Source organism: Elgaria multicarinata, chromosome 6 (genome assembly GCF_023053635.1).
Source record: "Elgaria multicarinata webbii isolate HBS135686 ecotype San Diego chromosome 6, rElgMul1.1.pri, whole genome shotgun sequence".
NCBI classification, from domain to species: Eukaryota; Metazoa; Chordata; class Lepidosauria; order Squamata; family Anguidae; genus Elgaria; species Elgaria multicarinata.
In genome coordinates this window covers 27,440,543-27,461,722 of record NC_086176.1, presented here as the reverse complement: position 1 = coordinate 27,461,722, position 21,180 = coordinate 27,440,543, and the positions used below count along the sequence as shown (strand labels likewise).

The following is a 21,180-nucleotide window of genomic DNA, read 5'->3' as shown; positions in this document are numbered from 1 at the left end:
CGGAAACATATAGGCAGCCAATGCAAGCAGGCCAGAATCGGTGCTATATGCTCCCAGCTATCAATCTATCCGCCGCATTTTGCACAAGCTGCAGTTTCCAGACCGTCTTCAAAGGCTGCCCCATGTAGAGGGCGTTGCAGTAATCTAATTTGGAAGTTACCAAAGTATGGACAACTGAAGCTAGGTTATCCCTGTCCAGATAGGGGCGTAGCTGGGCCACCAACCGAAGTTGGTAGAAGGCACTCCGTACCACCGAGGCCACCTGTGCCTCAAGTGATAAAGATGGTTCTAGGAGAACCCCCAAGCTACGAACCTGCTCCTTCAGGGGGAGTGCAACCCCATCCAGAACCGGTTGAACACCCCCCATCCGATCAGAGGAACCACCCACTAGCAGCATCTCAGTCTTGTCTGGATTGAGTTTCAGTTTATTAGCCCTCATCCAGTCCATTGTCGCAGCCAAGCACCGGTTCAGCACATCCACAGCCACACCTGATGAAGTTGAAAAGGAGCAGTAGAGCTGCGTGTCATCTGCGTACTGATGACAGTGCACTCCAAAACTCCGGATGACCGCACCCAACGGTTTCATGTACATGTTAAACAGCATGGGGGACAAGACCGACCCCTGTGGAACCCCATACCGAAGAGTCCACGGGGCCGAGCAATGTCCCCCAAGCACCACCTTCTGGAGCCATCCTGCTAAGTACGGCTTTTTTACCCCTCCACATGTGTTAATCAGCCTACTAATGGCAGGACATTTGTATTATGAATACAGCTTTGTGAATGGCCACAGTGAACGATCGCTGCGGTTATTTTACACATAGATATATAAGTTTTAATGTTATTATTGCAGTCTGTATTTTTGCATTTCAATTTTATGTGACCTCACTGCATAGTTTTTCTCTCTCTTCTCTACACTGACAAGTACACATATTGTCAACTTAGGATAACCCTTCATGCATCTGATGAAGTGGACTCTGGTCCAAAAAAGCTTATGCCATAATATATCAAGTCCTTTTTGTTTTAAGAAGAAAACAGAGGCACATTTTGCTAGAAGATAAGTATAAAAAAAGAGTCATCCATAACAGTATAGACACTCCGATCTCAACTAACCCATGAGGAAGAGTTGACATCATTGTTTGCAAGTATCTTATAATCACTTCAATTCCCTAAGGTATGACAGTATGAGAAACATATTTCAATTGACATTTCCCCTGTTCAGTGCAAGCTTGCCTTACGCAGCCTTGCAGTACCTGACACAGCAAACTGAGGGCTGTGGCCACAACATGGTCATGATGGAATTTAATACAGTCAATATTTATGACTAGACTAGGGCCCACTTTTGTTCCCTGCAGGAATGGCACTTGGGTAAAATTCTTCATTTAACAAATGGATTGCCCACTGTTCTAAGAATATCTGCGTGATTTTGAACAACAGCAGGATTTCCTTTTAAATAAATTGTTATGGCATATGGCAATGAGTCCACGGACATCTAATCATTTGTCTCTTATACTGTCATTTGAGATGGCAGGTAAGATTGTCAGTGCTTCAAAGAGTTACAAATTTAAGATGTGGAGGAAAATATCTAAGTAAGCAAATCACTTACGAAATCTGAAAGCCGATGCCCTCTGACTTTTTCCTTAGAATAGTATCCAGCGTTAGTCCTGTGTAGAATAGCCCCATTGAAATGAATAACTTAGGTCTCATGCATTCAGTAGGTCTACTCAGTGTAAGACTAACGTTGGATACTGCCCTAAGTATATAAAAGCTGCAAATTATTCCAAACAGAAAGTATACAAGCATATCCCGATAAAGTGAAAAGACAGAATAACTGCTCTGTAATTATAACAGAGCAAAACTTTAAGGAAAAACTCTCTTCTAATTTTCACTATTATTTTATACTTCAGAAAATATAAAATAATATATGAGGTCATCTGAGGGCATGCTCCTGGTGGTCCCACTTGGACCTATGGTCCGTTTGAAGGCTCTAGGAGAAGAGCCTTCAGTGTGGTGGCCCTCTTCCTATAGAATTCCCTGCCTCTGAGAATTCTATAGAATTCTATAGAATTCTGGAGGTCAGGCAGGCGCCAACTTCGTATTCCTTTCAGTGCCTCTTGAAAACGTTGTTGCAGGAAGACTTCTCTTAATGATGAGCCACGGTTTTATTTGTACTTCGTTTCTTTTAAAAATGTAATTGAATGTATTTTTATTCTGTTTTTATTCTTTTACCTTATTTGTTCACTGCTCTGAAATCCTTGGATAGGGAGCAGTATAGAAACGTAAATAAATAAATAAATAAATAAATAAATAAATGTAGCTGCGCTTTTCTTTTTCTTTTACTATACCTGCTGAAACATCTCGTTCTCTTTGATTACATGTTAATACATTGGTTTTTTTCTTTCCTGTATATTCTGCAGTCGTTTGAACGTCCAGGTTAAAGAACCTATCTAGGTTGGATGTTGTTTTATAGAAACTTGGATCATGGGGAGAGGAATACATGGCTTGCATGAATGGATGGCCATCCCAAAACCTCTCCTCAAACCGACATTCTGGACTGCTACGTGCTGTCCCTCCAAATTCTCCTAGAAAACTGTCAGAGCTCTGCTGGAATGGGACATCTTCTCTATCAGAGTCAGGGTACCAAGAATGTTGAAAATCCTGAGTAGAGTTATGTTGCTTCACAAGAGGCTGCGTTTTCATGCCATATACATTTTCAACATCTTGATCGGTACAGTTCTTTAACAAGACTGGGACCTCTGCTTCTTTCGGAAGGCGCATTCTGTTTTGTGGGCCATTTACAAGGTTAGTATTAGTGTTGCCTTGGTTGTACCCCAAATATGGCATGGTGGCTTGAAAGTTAATATGGGTAAGTCTGCCAAGATTGTTTGGTGATAGGCGTGATGAACCTACTCTTCTTTCTGTTTCCATTGTTTTCAGAAATGGGAGGTACTGTTGCCTCTCCCCCCCTATATTATCCTGAAAGGAACAAACATCTCCTTTGCCTGATACTGACAGTGCCATAAAATTGTGCCTTGCAGCTGATTTCATAGGAGTGCAAGACTCATTTTGGCAGTAAGGTGGGGAATGGCTTTTGCTTTTCTGTACTTCATGAAAGCAACCTGAATACTCAGTCAAGGGACTATGTCCTTGAAAGCTGGATAACAACACTTTAGAACTGGGAACTTGAGAACAGGGGCTGATGGCAGGGTTCATGTTTTCTTCAAGTGGCACTGTTTCTTTTAGAAGTTGTGACTCTGTTGGAGGGTTTAAGGTGTACAATGAGGTGATGTCACTAAAGAGCTGAAATGGAAGAAATAGATTCAAGTTGATACAAATTTAGAAAGACATGCAACTCTTTGGTAACAGTGAATATGTCAATTTAGATACAGTACATATAAAAATGGAACTAGCACCCAAGGAGGGATAACTATAGTTTTGCTAAGGGGGAAATCATAGAATCATAGAAAAGCAGAGTTGGAAGGGGCCTACAAGGCCATTGAGTCCAACCCCCTGCTCAATGCAGGAATCCACCCTAAAGCATCCCTGACAGATGGTTGTCCAGATGCCTCTTGAATATAGAAGTGTGTGTGTGTGTGTGTGTGTGTGTGTGTGTGTGTGTGTAATTAATGCTTTAGTCCAAAAAATCCTATGGGCTGGCAAACAAATGCTTTTCATAGTATATTGAACACTGCTGGTGTACTAATTACAGAGATAGCCTAGCTACAGTTATCCATGCTCTGATAACCTCTCATTTGGATTACTGCAATGCGTTATGCGTGGGGCTGCCTTTGAAAATGGTCCGGAAACTTCAACTGGTACAAAACAGGGCAGCACGGTTACTAACAGGGACTGGCTGACGAGACCACATCACACCAGTCATTTTCCAGCTTCATTGGCTGCCAGTCCAGGTCTGGGCCCGATTCAAAGTGCTGGTATTAACATTTAAAGCCCTAAACGGCTTGGGGTCAGGCTATCTGAAGGAACGCCTCCTCCCATATGTACCTGCCCGGACCCTAAGGTCATCCTCAGGGGTTCTTCTCCCCGAGCCCCTGCCAAAGGAATTGAGGCAGGTGGCTACCAGGAGGAGGGCCTTCTCTGCTGTGGCACCCCGGCTGTGGAATGAGCTCCCTAAGGAGGTTCGCTTGGCACCTACATTATATGCTTTTAGATGCCAGGTGAAGACATTTTTATTCTCACAGCATTTTAACAGTCTATAAATAAATTTTTAACTTGGTGCTTTAAATTTGTAATTTTGCATTGCTGCTGTTTTTATCTGGTTGAGCTTTTATATTGTATTTTATATTATGGTTTTATACTGTAGTTTTATACTTTGAATGTTTTTAATTTTTGTGAACCGCCCAGAGAGCTCTGGCTAATGGGCGGTATAGAAATGTAATAAATAAATAAATAAATAAATAAAGGTGATATATCAGGATTTTCATAATGGGGCAGCAGTAGCACTATACTGGGCAGCAGCTAACCTGGCAAATGCAACATAGCATCATCAAGCAAAACAAGGGTGGGCAACTTGTGGCTCTCGATACTTTGGACTGCGACTTCCATCAGTCCTACCCAGCATAGAGAATGGTGAGAGATTATGGAGTTGCCAGCTAACAACATCTCGAGGGCCTCAAGTTGCCCACCCCTGAAGTAAAGCATTCACACAGGGGCGGGGGCAAGGTGGAGGCAGGACTCCCAAATGTATCTTGTAAAGCTATGGCCTCAATTTAACATTCCCATTGTGGAAAACCACTTGAGCATGGAGAAGGCCTACACCACAATGGTCACATCTAGAATCCAGTAACGACAGTCTCATAAGCAGGGACATCAGGGTTGCTGATACTGGTGTGGGGATGCGCCCCATCATGCCGTCCTTCTTAACGATGTTACAGAGACATTCCGGGCTCTTAGTCCCCACTTGGCCATGGGAACCCACTGGGTGACTTTGGGCCAGTCACAGACTCTCAGCCCAACCTACCTCACAGGGTTGTTGTTGTTGTGAGGATAAAATGGAGAGGAGGAGGATTATGTACACCGCCTTAGGTTCCTTTTAGGAAAAAAGGCAGGATATAAATATAATAATAATAAGAAGAAATATGACTGTTGTGCATTACAGTAGAGTTGTGGCCTCACCATGCTGAAGTGGTTTTCAGTACCAACCAAACTATGGTAACAATATGAAAACAGATTCTGTATCAGAGTATGCCTCCATTCTTGATATGTGGTCCTCTTGATAAGCAACCTTTTAGGAATGGGATTGCAAAGGAAATGCAAGAGCTGTAGAAGAGGCCTGTCCTATTTATATGGCACTGGTGTTTTTTGCAACTGCATTGGCACCAGACACTCTCTGTGCGATTACATATGATTAGGATGAAGCTCTAAAAAAATGAATGCAATCCCAGGCCATCTTTCTCTTTCGACAACAACAACATGAATTCTTGCTTTGTACATATAAATGCAAATAGACACAGGGTTTTCTATTGCAGGTGCTTCGTAAGCATATATAGTCAAATGCATTTACAAGCTTCTATTCGGATCTTCACACTCAACACACAAAGAACTTTAAAGTAGCCGTGAGTATGGGGACATTTGGGGGCAAGGCCTCCCATCCCATATTTTAACTATGTCTGTGTTGCAAGCAAATGAATTGCTAATACATCTGACCTTCAAAACTTTTTCTGGCACTTCAGGCAGAAGTTCTTGGAGCTGGTCAAATGTTGCTGACAGAAGCCACTCCAGCGAAGAACTTTTCTTTAACATGACTTGAGCCACTAGAGGGTTCATGCATGGAAATGTAAGCAAGTATTTCTCTGCCTGGGGGCAGAAGGAAAAGAATTAGCTTTGTTATGTTTTCAAGGCAAACACCTGCAGGCGATGTTTAATTTTGTTTTGAATTCAAAAGTAATAACATCCAGGTAATTTTTAAAGATGACATATTGCCATGAGATTTTCTGACTGCGACAAATAATCTGGAGTTTATACAGGCAGGAATGACTGAAAATGTTCCCTAGTGGGCAACAGGCCAAGTTGCCAGGCACATCTGTTGATAGGGCAATTAAAGGTAAATGGCCCAAAACTGGGTTCTTCATAGGCACATTTGGCAATTTTGAGAAAGTGGTGTGGGCACCATCACAAAATGGCTGCCATGCCTGAGCTGCACAAAACCAAACCACTCCTTTGAACTCACAGTTTTCTGTTCCAGCAGACCACCATTTCACAGAAGGCAAGCCGATTAATTTCCCAATATCACTCCTAAGTAAATCCCTTTAAAATTAATTTATGCCCCCACATGTATTGGAAAACCACCACAAATCATCCCCCCTCATCACTTCCTTTTTCAATTAACTCTCAATGCACTCATTTCCCCTCTGTCAACCCAATCCACTTACCCCCTTCTCTCTCTCTCTCTCTCTGCCTGCCAACTCACCCACCTGCAGCTTCTGAGAGTATCTCTGCTAGCCAACTCATCTCAGCAGCCAAATCTCTATCTACTGATAAGAGGGGGAACCTGCAACTCTTCCGCTCCAATCTGCTTTAAGGAAGGGCTGCTGCCTGTCTCATAAAGTAGTGGGCTGGAGTCCTCCCCCCTCCTCCAGGCAAGCTGCACATGAATGTGACAGTTGCTTATAATTTCCATGTTGCTGAAGACAACACATGTGGAAAGACTACACACGCAGGAACTTGTCAGGGCGAGGAAGGACAAACATGGAAACGCTTGCCCCACTGTGTCCAAATAAAATAGCAGTTGGTGGCGCTTATTCAGACTCCGGAGACATTATGGATTGAGCCTCAGTCGTGCTTAGAGTAGGCCTGTTGAAACCAATGGGACATGTAGAACATGACTAACATAAGTGCAATTGATTTCAATGGGTCTATTATAAGCATGACTAAGGGCATAGCGAGATAGGGCGATATCCCGGTGTTTGCCCTGGGATCATCTCTGTGCATCCAAATGACGTACAGGGCATCCCGGGAGCAGGGAGGGATGATCCTTCCCTTGGCCCGGGATATCGCCCTACAGTTCTAGCCCACTTTTTCTTTGGTCTTGGGATGATCCCGAGACCGCGGAACGTGTGGCCTGGGGTCGCGGTTTGTCCCAGCTCTTTGCGAGTAACCACGAGGAGCCGGGCCTCGGGCACAAAAAAACAAAATGGCAGGCACGATGTCGTGCGCCGCATGTGAACCAGGGCAACGATCTCGCGATCATAAAATTGCGAGATCACCTCCCTCTGACCCCCATTGTCTAGCTGAGGCCTAAGTCTGGATTCAACCCTAAACACCTAATGTCATCTGAGCAAATAATAAAAGAAATACATGCAACTGGAACTTGTTCGTACCTTGTAAACAAAAGGAAAACAATTAAATTAGGATAAACAGACCTCTAATGGCAAGACAGAGAGCCAGGATTTGTCCAACCACTCCTGAGGGTGCCTTTTAGAATTCATTAGAATATGGTCAGCAATCTGACGAACTAAGAGCGCAGTCTCTTCAACTCCTGGTGTAAGAGCCACCTAAAATATTGTTTCCTTATAAATTTAGAATGAAGATTATATAAAAGTAGTAAGTAAGTAGAGTCTTGTGGCATCTTAATGCCCAAGTGATGCTGCATGTTCACAATCTATCCTGGCCATGCTCTGGTCTGGTAACTTCTAAGTTAGCCTACTATAAAGTGCTATACATGGGGCTGCCTTTGAAAGCTGTTCAAATACTGATGTTAGTAGAGACAGTGGGCTCATCTACACCAAGCAGGATATTCCACTATGAAAGTGGCATGAAAGCGGTGTATAAAAGGCAGGAGCCACACTACTGTTTTATAGCAATATTGAAGTGCACTGCAGGATCTACACTACTGCTTTATAGTGGTACTGAAGTGCACTGACAACTGTTGGGGCCCATGACTCATCTACACCAAGCAGGATATAGCGGTATGAAAGTGGTATGAAAGCGGTATATGTTGTCAGTACACTTCAATACCCAAACAGTTGTCAGTACACTTCAATACCATTAAAAGCAGTAGTGTGGCTCCTGCCTTTTATATACCACTTTCATAGTGGAGTATCCTGCTTGGTGTAGTTGAGCTCCGTGACTCCTAGATTAGTCATGGGAACTGGGTGTTATGATCTTCTTACACCTGCATTATTCCAAATGCACTGGGTCCCAGCCCATTTCTGGCCCAATTCAAAAAGCTGGTTTTATTATTAAGAAATAATAACCAACGCATTTTAGATAACATTTTAATCCTGCTTGCTGTTTTATGCACACACAAAAATGGGGGGGGGGGCTTTCAGTTTAGTATTTTTGTATTTACATTTTAACTGTTTTGTTCTTTTTGTAAACCACTCTGGGAAGGGTGATAGAAAATACTTATAAAAAATGGTAAACAATATTCTACATAAAAGTCCAGTCTGACACAGCAACCGCCTAGAAGGTAGTAGTTATGTAGTTGCAGATAGTAGAAATAAACATCCAAATTTACACAGAATTATATCACACCGATAAGGAGCAGTCATGCAGTAATCTTAAGGTATCATAAGACACTTGTCATTTTTGCTGAAGCTGATGGTCACTTTTGTGGAATAAAAGCGGTAAAAAAAATTGCATGGTAATGACCTTCAACACAGCAATCTTACAGGTCAATCCTATGCATGTCAGAAGCAGATCCCATTGAATTCAATGGAACTTACTCCTAGGTACATAAGAATACTAGGATTTCAGCCTTCAACTTTAAAAAGCAGCTGGAAAAGCAGAAGTTGCCTTCACCTCAAACTACCCTGTAATTTTTCTACAATGAATACTTCATAAACAAATAATTTTGAGATTTGTGTTGTTGGCATGAAAAGAAACAGTTATTCACCATCACTAACCCACCCAACATCATAGTCATATAGCAAGGTATAAAAGCGAACTGGATGCAAAAAACAAAGAGAGGAGGCCAAATAAACAAAAAAACAGCCCAAACAGCAAGGAAAATAAAATGTACAAAACTTGCAATAACAGGAAACTGCTGAATTGTGATACCTAAATTTGCTGCCCTCTTGTGCTAACACAACATTAGTTACTTCTGTTCAGACAATCAATTCCCCCCCACCCCATGCTCAAACGTCAGAATGATTATTTGAAATACTTATTAACATGTCAACTATAATGGGCAGAGCCTAGTCAGTGTTGGACTGTACCATAACTGGATAGTGCTGAACAGCGCCTCCTATAATCCCCAGCCAGCACAGACACGCTACCTAGAAATTATGGGAGTTACAGTTCAACACATCTGGAAGGCACCAGGTTTAGGAAGGATGGTTTCCCCATTAACTCCTTGGATGAATCTGACTTTGTGCTGCATCCACACAAGCTTTCTACATTTTTGGTTGGGAGTTGTTGCACACATCTGGACCTAGGGGGAAATGTCGCAGCCACAGGAAAAAAGCAATTTTGCTTTGTGCCAATTAGCTACTTAGAAAAGTCGAAACTCCAGCACTCCAGAGATCAGATGGCAGCCCCAAATTAGACCCATACTATTGCAAGAAGGGTGAAGCCAACCAAATGCTTACGGAAGAAATCCTTTCATGCTCTCCCCTGAATCAGATCCCCTGCATCCTTTAAGATTTCTCTGCATCAGATATTGAAAATCAATTTCATCACTTTTGTCTGATCACAGGACCACATCTTTTGCTAATGTGATAATGGAGTTTTATTAACAATGTCAAAAAATATCTTTTGCCTTGGACTACCTTCACTTCAAAGTCTTCTGATTTCTGAGCAAATGGAACCAAGGCTGCATAAATCAAGGCTAGGTGATGCAGAGTCTTTCCAGCTAGGCTGTACCTAAATGAAGCAGCATTTTGTTACGCTTATTCAATATCTGTGTTCATAATCTTTTAAAAAAAATCACTAATGAATATTATGGGTATTCTCTGTACTTCTTTTACGCACCCCCCCGTCTTACTGCCCTATAATTGTACCTTATTATTTATTATTATTATTTATTTATATAGCACCATCAATGTACATGGTGCTGTACAGATAACACAGTAAATAGCAAGACCCTGCCGCATAGGCTTACAATCTAATAAGTTGTAGTAAACAATAAAGAGGGAAGGAGAATGCAAACAGGCACAGGGAAGTGTAAACAGGCACTGGGTAGGGAGAAGCTAACAGTATAGAGTCAGAACAAACTCAATTTTTGAAGGCTATAGGGAAAAGAAAAGTTTTTAGCTGAGTTTTAAAAGCAGTAATTGAGTTTGTAGTTCTCAAGTGTTCTGGAAGAGCGTTCCAGGCGTAAGGGGCAGCAGAAGAAAAAGGACGAAGCCGAGTAAGGGAAGTGGAGGTCCTAGGGCAGGCGAGAAGCATGGCATCAGAGGAGCGGAGAGCACGAGCGGGGCGATAGTGTGAGATGAGAGAGGAGAGATAGGCAGGAGCTAGACCGTGAAGAGCTTTGAAGGTCAGCAGGAGAAGTTTATATTGGATTCTGGAGTGAATTGGAAGCCAATGAAGAGATTTCAGTAGTGGAGTGACATGGTCAGAGCGGCGGGCCAAGAAGATGATCTTAGCGGCAGAGTGGTGGACAGAGACCAGCGGACTGATGTGAGACGAAGGAAGGCCAGAGAGAAGAAGGTTGCAGTAGTCCAACCGAGAGATAACCAGTGCGTGAACGAGAGTCTTGGCAGAAGAGACAGACAAAAATGGTCGAATCCTGGCAATATTATACAGGAAGAAACGACAGGATTTAGCTACTGCCTCGATGTGAGGAGTAAAGGAGAGCGAGGAGTCAAATATAAAGCCAAGACTACGAGCTTCCTTGACCGGAGTAAGCGTGACATCGTTGACAGTAAGAGAGAATGAGAGGTGAGGAGAGGGTTTAGGAGGAAAAACCTGAACATATTGGCTGGGCAAAGGGTAATCCAGATTACATACAGCATTAATAGGTTTTACATTGATTTGATATCTTCGACTGCAATCCAATGCAACTTACTCAGGAGTAAGTCCCATTGATCTCAGTAGGCCTACATAGATTGCTCTACAGAAGTTCTTTCCACATCATCCTTGCCAAACCACACATTAGATGAAAGGGAAAACCAATGTGTTCTCCACCAGACCCCAAAGCACCCTGGAAAGAGGAAACTGTTTGCCTTTATAACAGTAAATCTGAAATCTACACAGATGGATTGCATTCTTACAGCCCTTTCTCCCCCACCCCCTCCCAACCTCCCAAGGAAAGAACATTTAAGGCAGGAGAGCACCACTTGATAGCTATTCTGTCAGAGGGACGCATGCCCTCCAGGTAAGTGAAAATAGAAGCAGAAAGGACCCAGTTCCCTTGTAGCCGGAAGAACATTTGTGTAGTGACTGGACAAGATATAGCATTTTAAGAGGCATCTACCTTTAAACAGTACATCGTATGGTGCTGGGCAATAGATAACTCCTGAACCACATATAGCATCCAAAGCATTTTTGAACTTACTTAGAATTTAATCTTTCTCTGGAGTATAAAATGATCCAACAAGCGCTGTACTGGAGTGATAGCACCATCAGTCTTAATACAATATTATCAGAAGACTTTTCATAATTGAGTTCTTCCACATTCTACAACAAAATTGGCATAGAGTCAGTATCTGAATTTATATACAAGACTGTACCTAGCACCTGCAATGGTTTGAACACAGGTATGATTCACTCTCAATTTGGCACGCTATTTGCTACTCCGTGCTCAGTTTTCCTTTCTATAAAATAGGAATAATTAAACTAAGATGTATTTTGAGATTTATATTATAGATGCCTGTCAAATTACAGGAAAATCAGTGAGCAGGTCGTAACTGTTCCAAATGTTATTATGAATCTCTTAAACTCTGTGATCAACCCATGTATAACATACAGCTCTACAGAAGGTGTGGTTAAAAAACAAACAACACCCACCAATACTATTGTTTCCATGTTAACAGTTTCCATGTTAACATAATTTTTCCTCTTTTTATCTGTGGTTTCTAATTTAGTAGGGCTAACATTTTATCCAACAATCTTCATTAATACATTAATAAGGTTTATGCTTTACCATGGGTAACAATAATTCAGTTGGCAAATTAAAATACACAAAAACAGCTGTATACCTATATTGTATATTGTACAATGTATATCTATCACAGAACAATTCCTACTTGCAAGTAGATTTGTTAGAACTATAGATGCTTTTGAACTGTGGTGTTGGAGGAAAATTCTGAGAGTGCCTTGGACTGCAAGAAGATCAAACCAGTCCATACTCCAGGAAATAAAGCCAGACTGCTCACTTGAGGGAATGGTATTAAAGGCAAAACTGAAGTACTTTGGCCACATAATGAGAAGACAGGATACCCTGGAGAAGAGGCTGATGCTAGGGAAAGCAGAAGGCAAAAGGAAGAGGGGCCGACCAAGGGCAAGATGGATGGATGATATTCTGGAGGTGACAGACTTGACCTTGGGGGAGGTAGGGGTGGCGACGGCCGACAGAAAGTTCTGGCGTGGGCTGGTCCATGAAGTCACGAAGAGTCGGAAGCGACTGAATGAATAAACAACATCACCTCATGTTAATTTATTAAACAGCCTTCAACCCACACGACTCCTCTCCGTGGATAGGGCAATGTGAAGCTTCACTGATATGTGAAACGGTAAGGTGTACTTAAGGACAGATGTTCCATAGTGTGGCATTACCCCACAAGTGAGTTTTTTGTATACATCTAGTTTAGTATGTCTGGTGTGTATGGAATGTTAGAACTGAGTGGGTGTGGTTTGTGATGTAATAGGTAGGGTGTGGGAAGGAGTCTATAAAGAGTGACTGAGGGGAGGAGTTAGGTAGTTGTTGTTAGGGTGTTGGGTTGTTGAGTTTGGTTGGGAGTATAGATTGGAATTGTTTGTGGAGTGAGAGGAAATTAATTGTTAGGGATTTAGGATTATTGTGGAGAGAAGGGGGGAGGTGGTTGGTGTGTGGGGAGTTTGGATTAGGCAGGATTGGAAGCATTATATTTTCATTTGAGGCTTTTAACATTACAATAAACTTATTATTATTTTGTTACCTACCAATTACCATGTGTCAGCTTGGCATTATTTACCTGCCTCACACTTATCAAACACCCACACCAGAATATACTCACAGTACATTTAAAAACAGATCCTATATTTAACCTGTTTCCCTCATAGCTAGGGGAAAGGTTTTATTTAACTCTCTCTCAGGTTTTCAAGTGGTGATGCTTGGCCTGAGAAAGGTTTATGTGGAGGGCCTAGTATTGGTGTAACTCACACATAGTTAATTGTTTCTTACCTGCATAACAATAGCAGTGCATTCATCAATAGCCATCACAACATAACGCTCTGTGCTCCCAAAAAACTGTAATGCGTCACAGCAGCTTCTCTCAATAAATGAAATATTGTACCTGCATGGATTAGTCCTTGTCAGCATTTCACCAGCCTAACCAAAACATTACAGTTGTGCTCTTCCCATACCCCAGTTCCCAACATTATTTCTCATGTTCACCCTTCCTTGCTCATGCCACCCCCCTGGATTTAGGAATGGACGATTTGGAATATATCCGCCCCAGGTCAGTTTAAAATTAATTCAATCGTAAGTCCATTCCATCCAATTTCCACATAAGTCTGCAAACTTTTTTTTAAAAAAATTATCACACACAAATGCGTATTTATTTTGCACACAACTTTACCTAACATGCACATCATAACACCAGTTTTAAAATCTCTTCACTGGCTGCCAATTAGTTTCCGAGCGGGATCGCCTTCTCCCGTACAATCCAACCCACAAACTCAGGTCCTCTGGGAAGAATTTCCTTCAGCCAGCCAAAACTCAGCTGATAGGTATTACCCAGAGGATCTTCTCTTCTGCTGCTCCCAGACTGTGGAATAGCCTACCAGAGGAGATTCGTCAACTTAACAGTTTTTTAGCATTTAAGAAAGCTCTTAAATGCTAAGATCTCTTCTGGCAGGCCTATCCAGTGGAATTTTAGGATGCTTTTAGGATGCTTTAGGATTTTTTTAAGGATGTTTTAACAATGTACACTATGTTTTTAATCAGTATTTTATGTATTTTATACCCCGCCTCAATCAAAATGAAGAGGCGGGTAAGAAAGAAATAATTATTATTATCATCATTTTGTAACACTACTTTTGTGAACGTATGCATTTTTGTATGGGATTTTTGAGTTGAGAACTGTATTGCAAAATTCAGAGAAGTGTGGAATCTGAAGGACAACTATGTTTCGAACTGCATATTAGTCTGGGAAGTGAAGTGCAAATTAGGTGAGTTGCTTAAAAATGCAGACCAAATTAATGCGGAGATGTGTGGCTGATGGAGAAATGCAATACTATTCTGGCTTGCGGTTTTGCTACTTACTTGGACTCCAGTAACTGGAGAATTTCTGGGGTGTTGAGAAGTCCCTCAGATGTCAGAAAAACATAGGGGATTTGCAACTTCTGAAGGACCCATCCAAAATTATCTGGCGAAACCTCTTCTGAAGATAAGTAATAAAGAAACTTCACAAAATGGAATACTACTTCTACTATCTATTTATAAACACCACCTGCTGGATCTAAGATCTGCCTTCTACAAAAGGAAGGGCTCTGCTTGTGAAAGGTTCCTCCACCCTGCTCCTGCCACAATCAGCAAGGTCCCCTGATTCTCTGTTTAGCAGTTTCAGGCAGCTGGAGGAGCTGTTGTGGGAAAGAGGGGTGGGGTGGAAGTCCACTTCCACCAACACAGTTGATCCAGCTCAAATCTGGACCCAATGTTAATGATATAGTATTAATGCTAGGATACGAGGGCTTGAACAAGAACACAGAAACAACAGACGCTCTGTCCAAAAAGCACATTAAAGAACAATAATTTTAGTCACGTAAATGGTCCAATTATTAAAAAAGAAAGACATGCACTGTAGTAATTATTATCTTCCTTTGGGATGTTGTTATTTGTGTTTCTATCCAAGTGCTAAACGCCAATTATTACTTTAAACCACTGGATCAGATTACAGCAGTAGTTCACCTCTGCCTTTGTATAGATGTATAACTGAAAGTCCAGCTATGAACATCTCTTCCTTAAGGGGGGAAACACTCTTAACAAGGTTTCCCCCCCCCTCGGGTCTTTTTGCATGCACTGCAGGCTTCTTTAGATGGCAAGCATCAGCGACTACACGATTTGTAATTGAAAATTTCTCCTCTGGCCAATGTTCCATAAAGTTAAATGAAAGATCTAGTGGCAGAATTAATCCTGTGATATTCTAAATACTCCATTATCCCTGTGGTTTTTTAAATATATAGCATGATTAGAGGCGGAAGGGGCAGGAGACATCCTGGAGGTTGATGGCATCATGTAAATGACCCGCAAACATCCGTGGGTGGCCAATCACGAGCGTTCAATAAATCACTCATGTAGGGAAGCTTATCTGTCTCTTTTCTCGCCAGGACCAATTATATGCAACCTTTTAAAAATAGATTAGGTATGGAGCAAGCCCAAGACCTCCACTGGTTTTGCATTTTAAACATTCACACACCAATTCCAGCAGTTTCTGGGAGAGCTGTTCTGAAAGTCATATAAGAAACACTCAGATTTTTGCAATGATCAATCCAACAGGAATTTTCTGAATAGTTATACTCCACCACTAATGAAAAACGAGTCCACGGAAAATCAGGTCCAATGTGCTGATTACGTACAACCACACAAGAATATATTTCCAAACTAAAAATGAAACATCAAGAAAAAAATGTTTTAGTATGGTACCTTCAATTATATCCTACAGACATTTTTTTTCTGTAAGAACATCAGGATCTTGGTCTATTTTTCAATAATAATGGATGATGCTCACCTATTTATTACATTTTTGCTCTCTAGAAAAGTTCCTCTTTTCTCACACTCCAGATATACAATTTTCAAGCCTGTTTAAAAACAGAGACACACTATTAAAGGCTCATCTGCAGTTCTGAAGACTGGCATACAGCCAATGTTCAGCAGTCTGGAAAACATTTGCAAGTTTACACCGGATGAGAAAGAAATAATAACAGCATATAGTTATTATACTGATATTGTTTTCATTTATATAAATGTGCCAAGAAGTTCTATTCTTTACATTTTGTAAGCCAAATTATTATTAATCCTCTAGCACTTTACATTGTGCATGATGCTTTGTTAATTAAAATATCATGCTGTCACAGCTGTTAAGTGATCATCATTTGTATACCAGATTGCTTTCTAATGGCCAGCTGATATTTTTACAATAAGTGGAAGAAGCCTACAGAATGGCTTTTGATGAACTGGAAAGGTTTTAACAGCCTAATCATATGCATGTTTATACAAAAGTAAGCTCTGTTGTGGTCAATGGGGCTTACTCTCAGATGTGTGAACAGCAGGGGTGCAGAATCTCGGGCCCAGGGGTCAAAGCTGACTCTCTGAGGTTCCCTAGACATCCACACCAATAGAGACATAGAACAAAATTGTCATAAGCCTTCAGTGGTCTTTCCCATCTGAAAGGCAATTAAAACATGGACATTTTCACTGTTCAGAGGAACAGTGTAATAATATTCTAGGAATTTGGCATCCTGATCCAAGAGATTTGAACTAAAATATGCAGCTATGAATATAAAAATAAGAATAACGGTAGTTTCCGAAGCACTATGAAAAGTAACATTTACCTTGCACTGCACTGACGGTGTTGATCAGGGCAGCTGTTTCTTCATCAAAATCCATTCTAGTCACAATTACTGCCTGACACATTATAGAGAAAATAAAGTATGCCTCTTTAAATAAGAACGAACCAGTCTGTATTTGATACTTAAAAGATATTGTAGTATTTTGAGACATTGTTAGAGTATTACCAGGATCAGAGGTTTAATCACTAGAAGCAAGAGCAATTTAGAAGAAACACAGAAGTAAATTATAGAATGTGGAAAAATAAAAAGCAGGACAATGGAAGAACAATGATATCTACTACGTTGAAGCTCAGACCTATGCTTTGCTGAGCCCGCAGCCCGTATTCCCTTGCTTCAGTTCTGGGAGCTGTAGGGTGACCATATGAAAAGGAGGACAGGGCTTCTATATCTTTAACAGTTGTATAGAAAAGAGAATTTCAGCAAGTGTAATTTGTATATATGGGAAACCTGGTGAAATTTCGTCTTCATCAAACCAGTTAAAGCTGCAGGTGCCCTGCCCTTTTTAAAATCTGGTCACTCTAGTATAGCTCCTGCACCTTTAACTGTGGAGATGAAGAGGAAATTTCACCAGGTTCTCCATATATACAAATAACACCTGCTGAAATTCCCTTTTCTATGCAACTGTTAAAGATACAGGAGCCCTGTCCTCCTTTTCATATGGTCACCCTACCTACTCACTATGCAAAAGTAGCAAAAGCCATCACTGCTTCTGTTTTTTGGTGCAATGGGAGTGATAAGCTATCAGCTTTTGGTGACACGGGGCAGAATTCAGCTGATTCCTTTTCACCCTGCCTTTGCACAAGAGGGAGACACCGCTTACGTGAGGGACATTTAGCACTTTCTAGGGGAGGACCCAAAATGACTGGAAACGCTTGTTTCTGGAAGGAAGCAGGTTGGAGGCGCTCACTTATACAACCAGCAAGGCATCAGAGAATTGGGGTGGGGGTGGGGATAACTGCCCCATTGGACGCTCCCATGGTTCAATCAATCAAAAGGTTTATTGAATAAGTCTTCAGACCATTTCACACATGCGTTAAAAACAAACATTAAATACATGAATCTTAAAACATTACTTTAAAAAAGTCTAAAATTGAGGTAATAAAATATTTAAAAAGATAAAAATACATATAGATTTTGATAAAATGAGTGTTTATGCTCCTATTGAGGCCCCTAAGATTTAAAAGCTGTTACATGGCTTATTTAATCAGTTTTTCCTTTTCCATTTTCCTTAAACTAGCCACCTAAACTGCAAAAAGGGCAACCCTCTGAGTCACAAACTAGTTAGATCCTCGTAAAAGGAAATTCAGCTTGTCCTCAACCACCCAATTTTTCATACACCCAAGAAATGGATACAAATAGTGTTCCCTGCAACTGGAATACAACCAGCATTCCAGTAAATAGTGGCCAGATCTTCCACTTCAGATGCACCACATATACAACGTCTGTGTTCTACTGGAATGCCCAAGAATCTTCCTTGTGGCATCATTGAGTCCATTTGCTCAAATCGAAGACAGGTAAAGGCCATGCGTTGACCCCTTTTCATTGGAAAGAAGAGATATTTTTCTTCCTGAAATTAGGTTTTAGCCCTCACTAACAATTTCATAGACCTTGTGTTTGACAGGGCAGCAATGTCCATCTGTGCTCTGGTATCCAGTACTCTTTGTTTAAAAACATTTCTTATATCGGAACTGAGAGCACTTAGAACCTCCACACTAAAGCCATAGTTCAATAACAATTTCGAGAAACTGTAAAACCAATGGTTGTTATCGTCACCAGCAGCTCTTGTGTCAGCTAGGAGTTGTAGTCAGGGCATTTCCAGCAAAGGACAGCAGACTGAGAAAAGTTCAATATGGCCCCATTCAGAAGACACTTTAAACCACGGCTTTAACCATGGTGGTTAAGCCAGAAAGCCGGGCTGTGTTCAGAAGACACCTTAAACCATGGCTTTAACCACAGTGAAAAAGGCTTTCTGGCTTAACCACCATGGTTAAAGCTGGGTTGAGATCTTCTAATAGGGAAGAATCCCACAGATTTGGAGGCATTTGCAGTTGCTAGCTGCTTTTGCACCTTCTAGGAGCTGTAGCTAAGGAATTTACAAAGAGTGGGACAGATCTGCTGAGTACAAAGGGACCTTTTTAAAGTAGCAAGGTGGAGCCCTCCTAGCTAGTAGATCTACTCATGGGGAAACATTCTTTCGCTGACACTTCACACAATATTCATAATTTCATATGATAATTCCAGCAATAAGACCTTGTGTGTTGTTGTTGTTGGGATTATTATTATTATTATTATTATTATTATTATTATTATTATTATTATTATTAATTACACTTATATACTGCCCCCATAGCCAGGGCTCTCCGGGCGGTTTACAGAAATTCTAAAAAATTAAGATAAAAACGAGTATACAAAATTTAAGATTCTAAAACACAGAACATACACACATAAAGCATTAAAAGCTGTTAAAAAGTGTGTTATCTACCTTATTCTGGTCATTCACATTACTTTGCATCCATTTGAACATTTGGTGCTGCAATTCTGTTATCTTGGGGATGGTTTCATGTTTCTGTATGACAAACTGCACAATCTCCAACTGTCTCCAAATATTATCCAGGCTGGAACCTAGGAAGTCCTTATATCTATCTTTTGCCTTGGACAAATATCCTATTTCAAATAAGTGTTAAATACATGAATCACATGTTTCACAATCTTGTACTTGCAGTACCAAAATGGTACCTTCTCTCTGTTCTATACAAACTTTTGTTACATTTGGAGGCAGCATAAAAAGGAAAGCTAAAAAGCTAAACCAATAAAAATATGCCCCAAAGTGAGAGACAAATACACACTTTCAGTTTTAGGAAGGATTTTATTATGCCAGTAAATATGTGAAAAGCAATAAAGAGTTTTCTTGCACCATGAAGACTAATATGTTTATTATTGCATAAGCTTTTGTGGACTACAGTCCATTTAATCAGATACAGGAAATGTTATCCTTAGTTGGGGAGGATTCTTAACAGTGAGATCAGAGAAAACTGAAATGCAGAAAGTACAGACAGTGATAATTTCCTTAACAGTGACCATTCATAACACAGGCATCCCTGCAATAGTGCACTGATTAACACATGTAGCATATATATATATATTTTAAAAATGTGTTTTTTCTATGATCAGTAACAACCTTAATACATATTCTGGACTAACTGTAACCTGAAGCATATAGTGAACATATTTTGCAAGCTCTGCAAAATATTATGTGAAACCTTACCCACATCAGATCTGAGGTAGAGGGACGAAGATTAAGAAAATAACAGGACCTTGGAGAACTCAGCTCCAGAACTAAGGCCCGAGCTGATCAGGTACCTGGGACTTCCCCAGCCCTGCACGTGTGATGGCTAGGTAAGGCAGCTCAACTTGTCATTGGCCTGCCCAACACAGATCTCAGCAGGTTTTCTTTGCTGTGGATGATCTGAGGTGTGGCCTCTTCAGGGGATTGGGGGGGGATCCGCACGTCGCTCCCAGAGCGCTTCTATGCAATCCCAGTGCACCCTGAAAACGATAGTCTGACTTCCCTGTAAAAGAAACGAGGAAGAGCCGTCCATGCCGCCACCCGCCGCCGATGATGACGGGGAGAGCTCGCCAAAAGAAGGAGGGGTGGAGCTCTCCACCCCTCCTTCTTTTGCCGAGCTCTCCTCGCCGGGGGAGAGCTCTCGTCGTCGTCGGCGGCGGCGGCATGGACGGCTCTTCCTCGTTTCTTTTACAGGGAAGTCAGACTATCGTTTTCAGGGTGCATTGGGATCGCATAGAAGCACTCTGGGAGCGACGTGCGGATCCCCCCTGGGTGACTGCAGCTGCCCTTCACACAGTTAACCTCCCCTTTTCCTTTAACGAAGAGCACTGAACTCTATGTGATCCTTTCTCTCCTCACAGTGGCTTCCTCTAATCTCCAAAGGAAGCAAGGAGGAATTAGGTTCGCCTAGGCTAGGGGTGCAGAACCTCTTTCAGCTCAAGGGCTGAATTCCATTTCAGAGAAGTTTTGGGGGGCCACATTCCTGTGGTGGGTGGGGCCGAAGGCAAAAGGGATGGGGCCAGATTATATTTTTAAAAATCCCAGTATATTGTAGCTTAAAGCTTTTCGTGACAGTAACTGGCCAACGAGACCACATCACACCAGTTCTTTTCCAGCTTCATTGGCTGCCAGTCCAGGTCCAGGCCTGATTCAAAGTGCTTTGGGTTTTGTATGCTATATTTCATTAGAACAATGAAGGGGTAAATTTACTTATAAAACTAACCTAGTGCAGTGTTCAAGCTACATGTTAATAAGAGATCTCGAACTGTTACCAGCAAATGAAGAATAGCAGCATGTTTGAATAGTGTAGTATCTTTTGCATCTTTGGTATCTATTAAAAAAGGAGAGAGGAAAAGGCACAGTTTGCATATGATTTTCCTCCCTAATAGAAAAGCTAGTTAATAAAGGTGGGAATAACATTTCTTACCATTCCCTTGATGACA

The 21,180-nt window shown here is 41.3% G+C and overlaps 1 protein-coding gene across 1 annotated transcript in view; it reads right to left on the bottom strand.

Moving 5' to 3' along the window:
• Positions 1–21,180, bottom strand: part of SHOC1 (shortage in chiasmata 1) — a 75,220-nt gene that overhangs the window by 9,862 nt on the left and 44,178 nt on the right. The window contains exons 15-26 of the mRNA XM_063128463.1: positions 20,961–21,068; positions 19,154–19,335; positions 16,654–16,726; positions 15,831–15,900; positions 15,519–15,703; positions 14,366–14,483; positions 13,283–13,394; positions 11,456–11,577; positions 9,726–9,819; positions 7,377–7,508; positions 5,662–5,811; positions 2,343–3,297 (exon numbers count right to left, since the gene is read on the bottom strand). Of these exons, the coding sequence (XP_062984533.1) occupies positions 2,343–3,297; positions 5,662–5,811; positions 7,377–7,508; positions 9,726–9,819; positions 11,456–11,577; positions 13,283–13,394; positions 14,366–14,483; positions 15,519–15,703; positions 15,831–15,900; positions 16,654–16,726; positions 19,154–19,335; positions 20,961–21,068 (2,301 nt within the window). The remainder of the gene's footprint in view (positions 1–2,342; positions 3,298–5,661; positions 5,812–7,376; positions 7,509–9,725; positions 9,820–11,455; positions 11,578–13,282; positions 13,395–14,365; positions 14,484–15,518; positions 15,704–15,830; positions 15,901–16,653; positions 16,727–19,153; positions 19,336–20,960; positions 21,069–21,180) is intronic.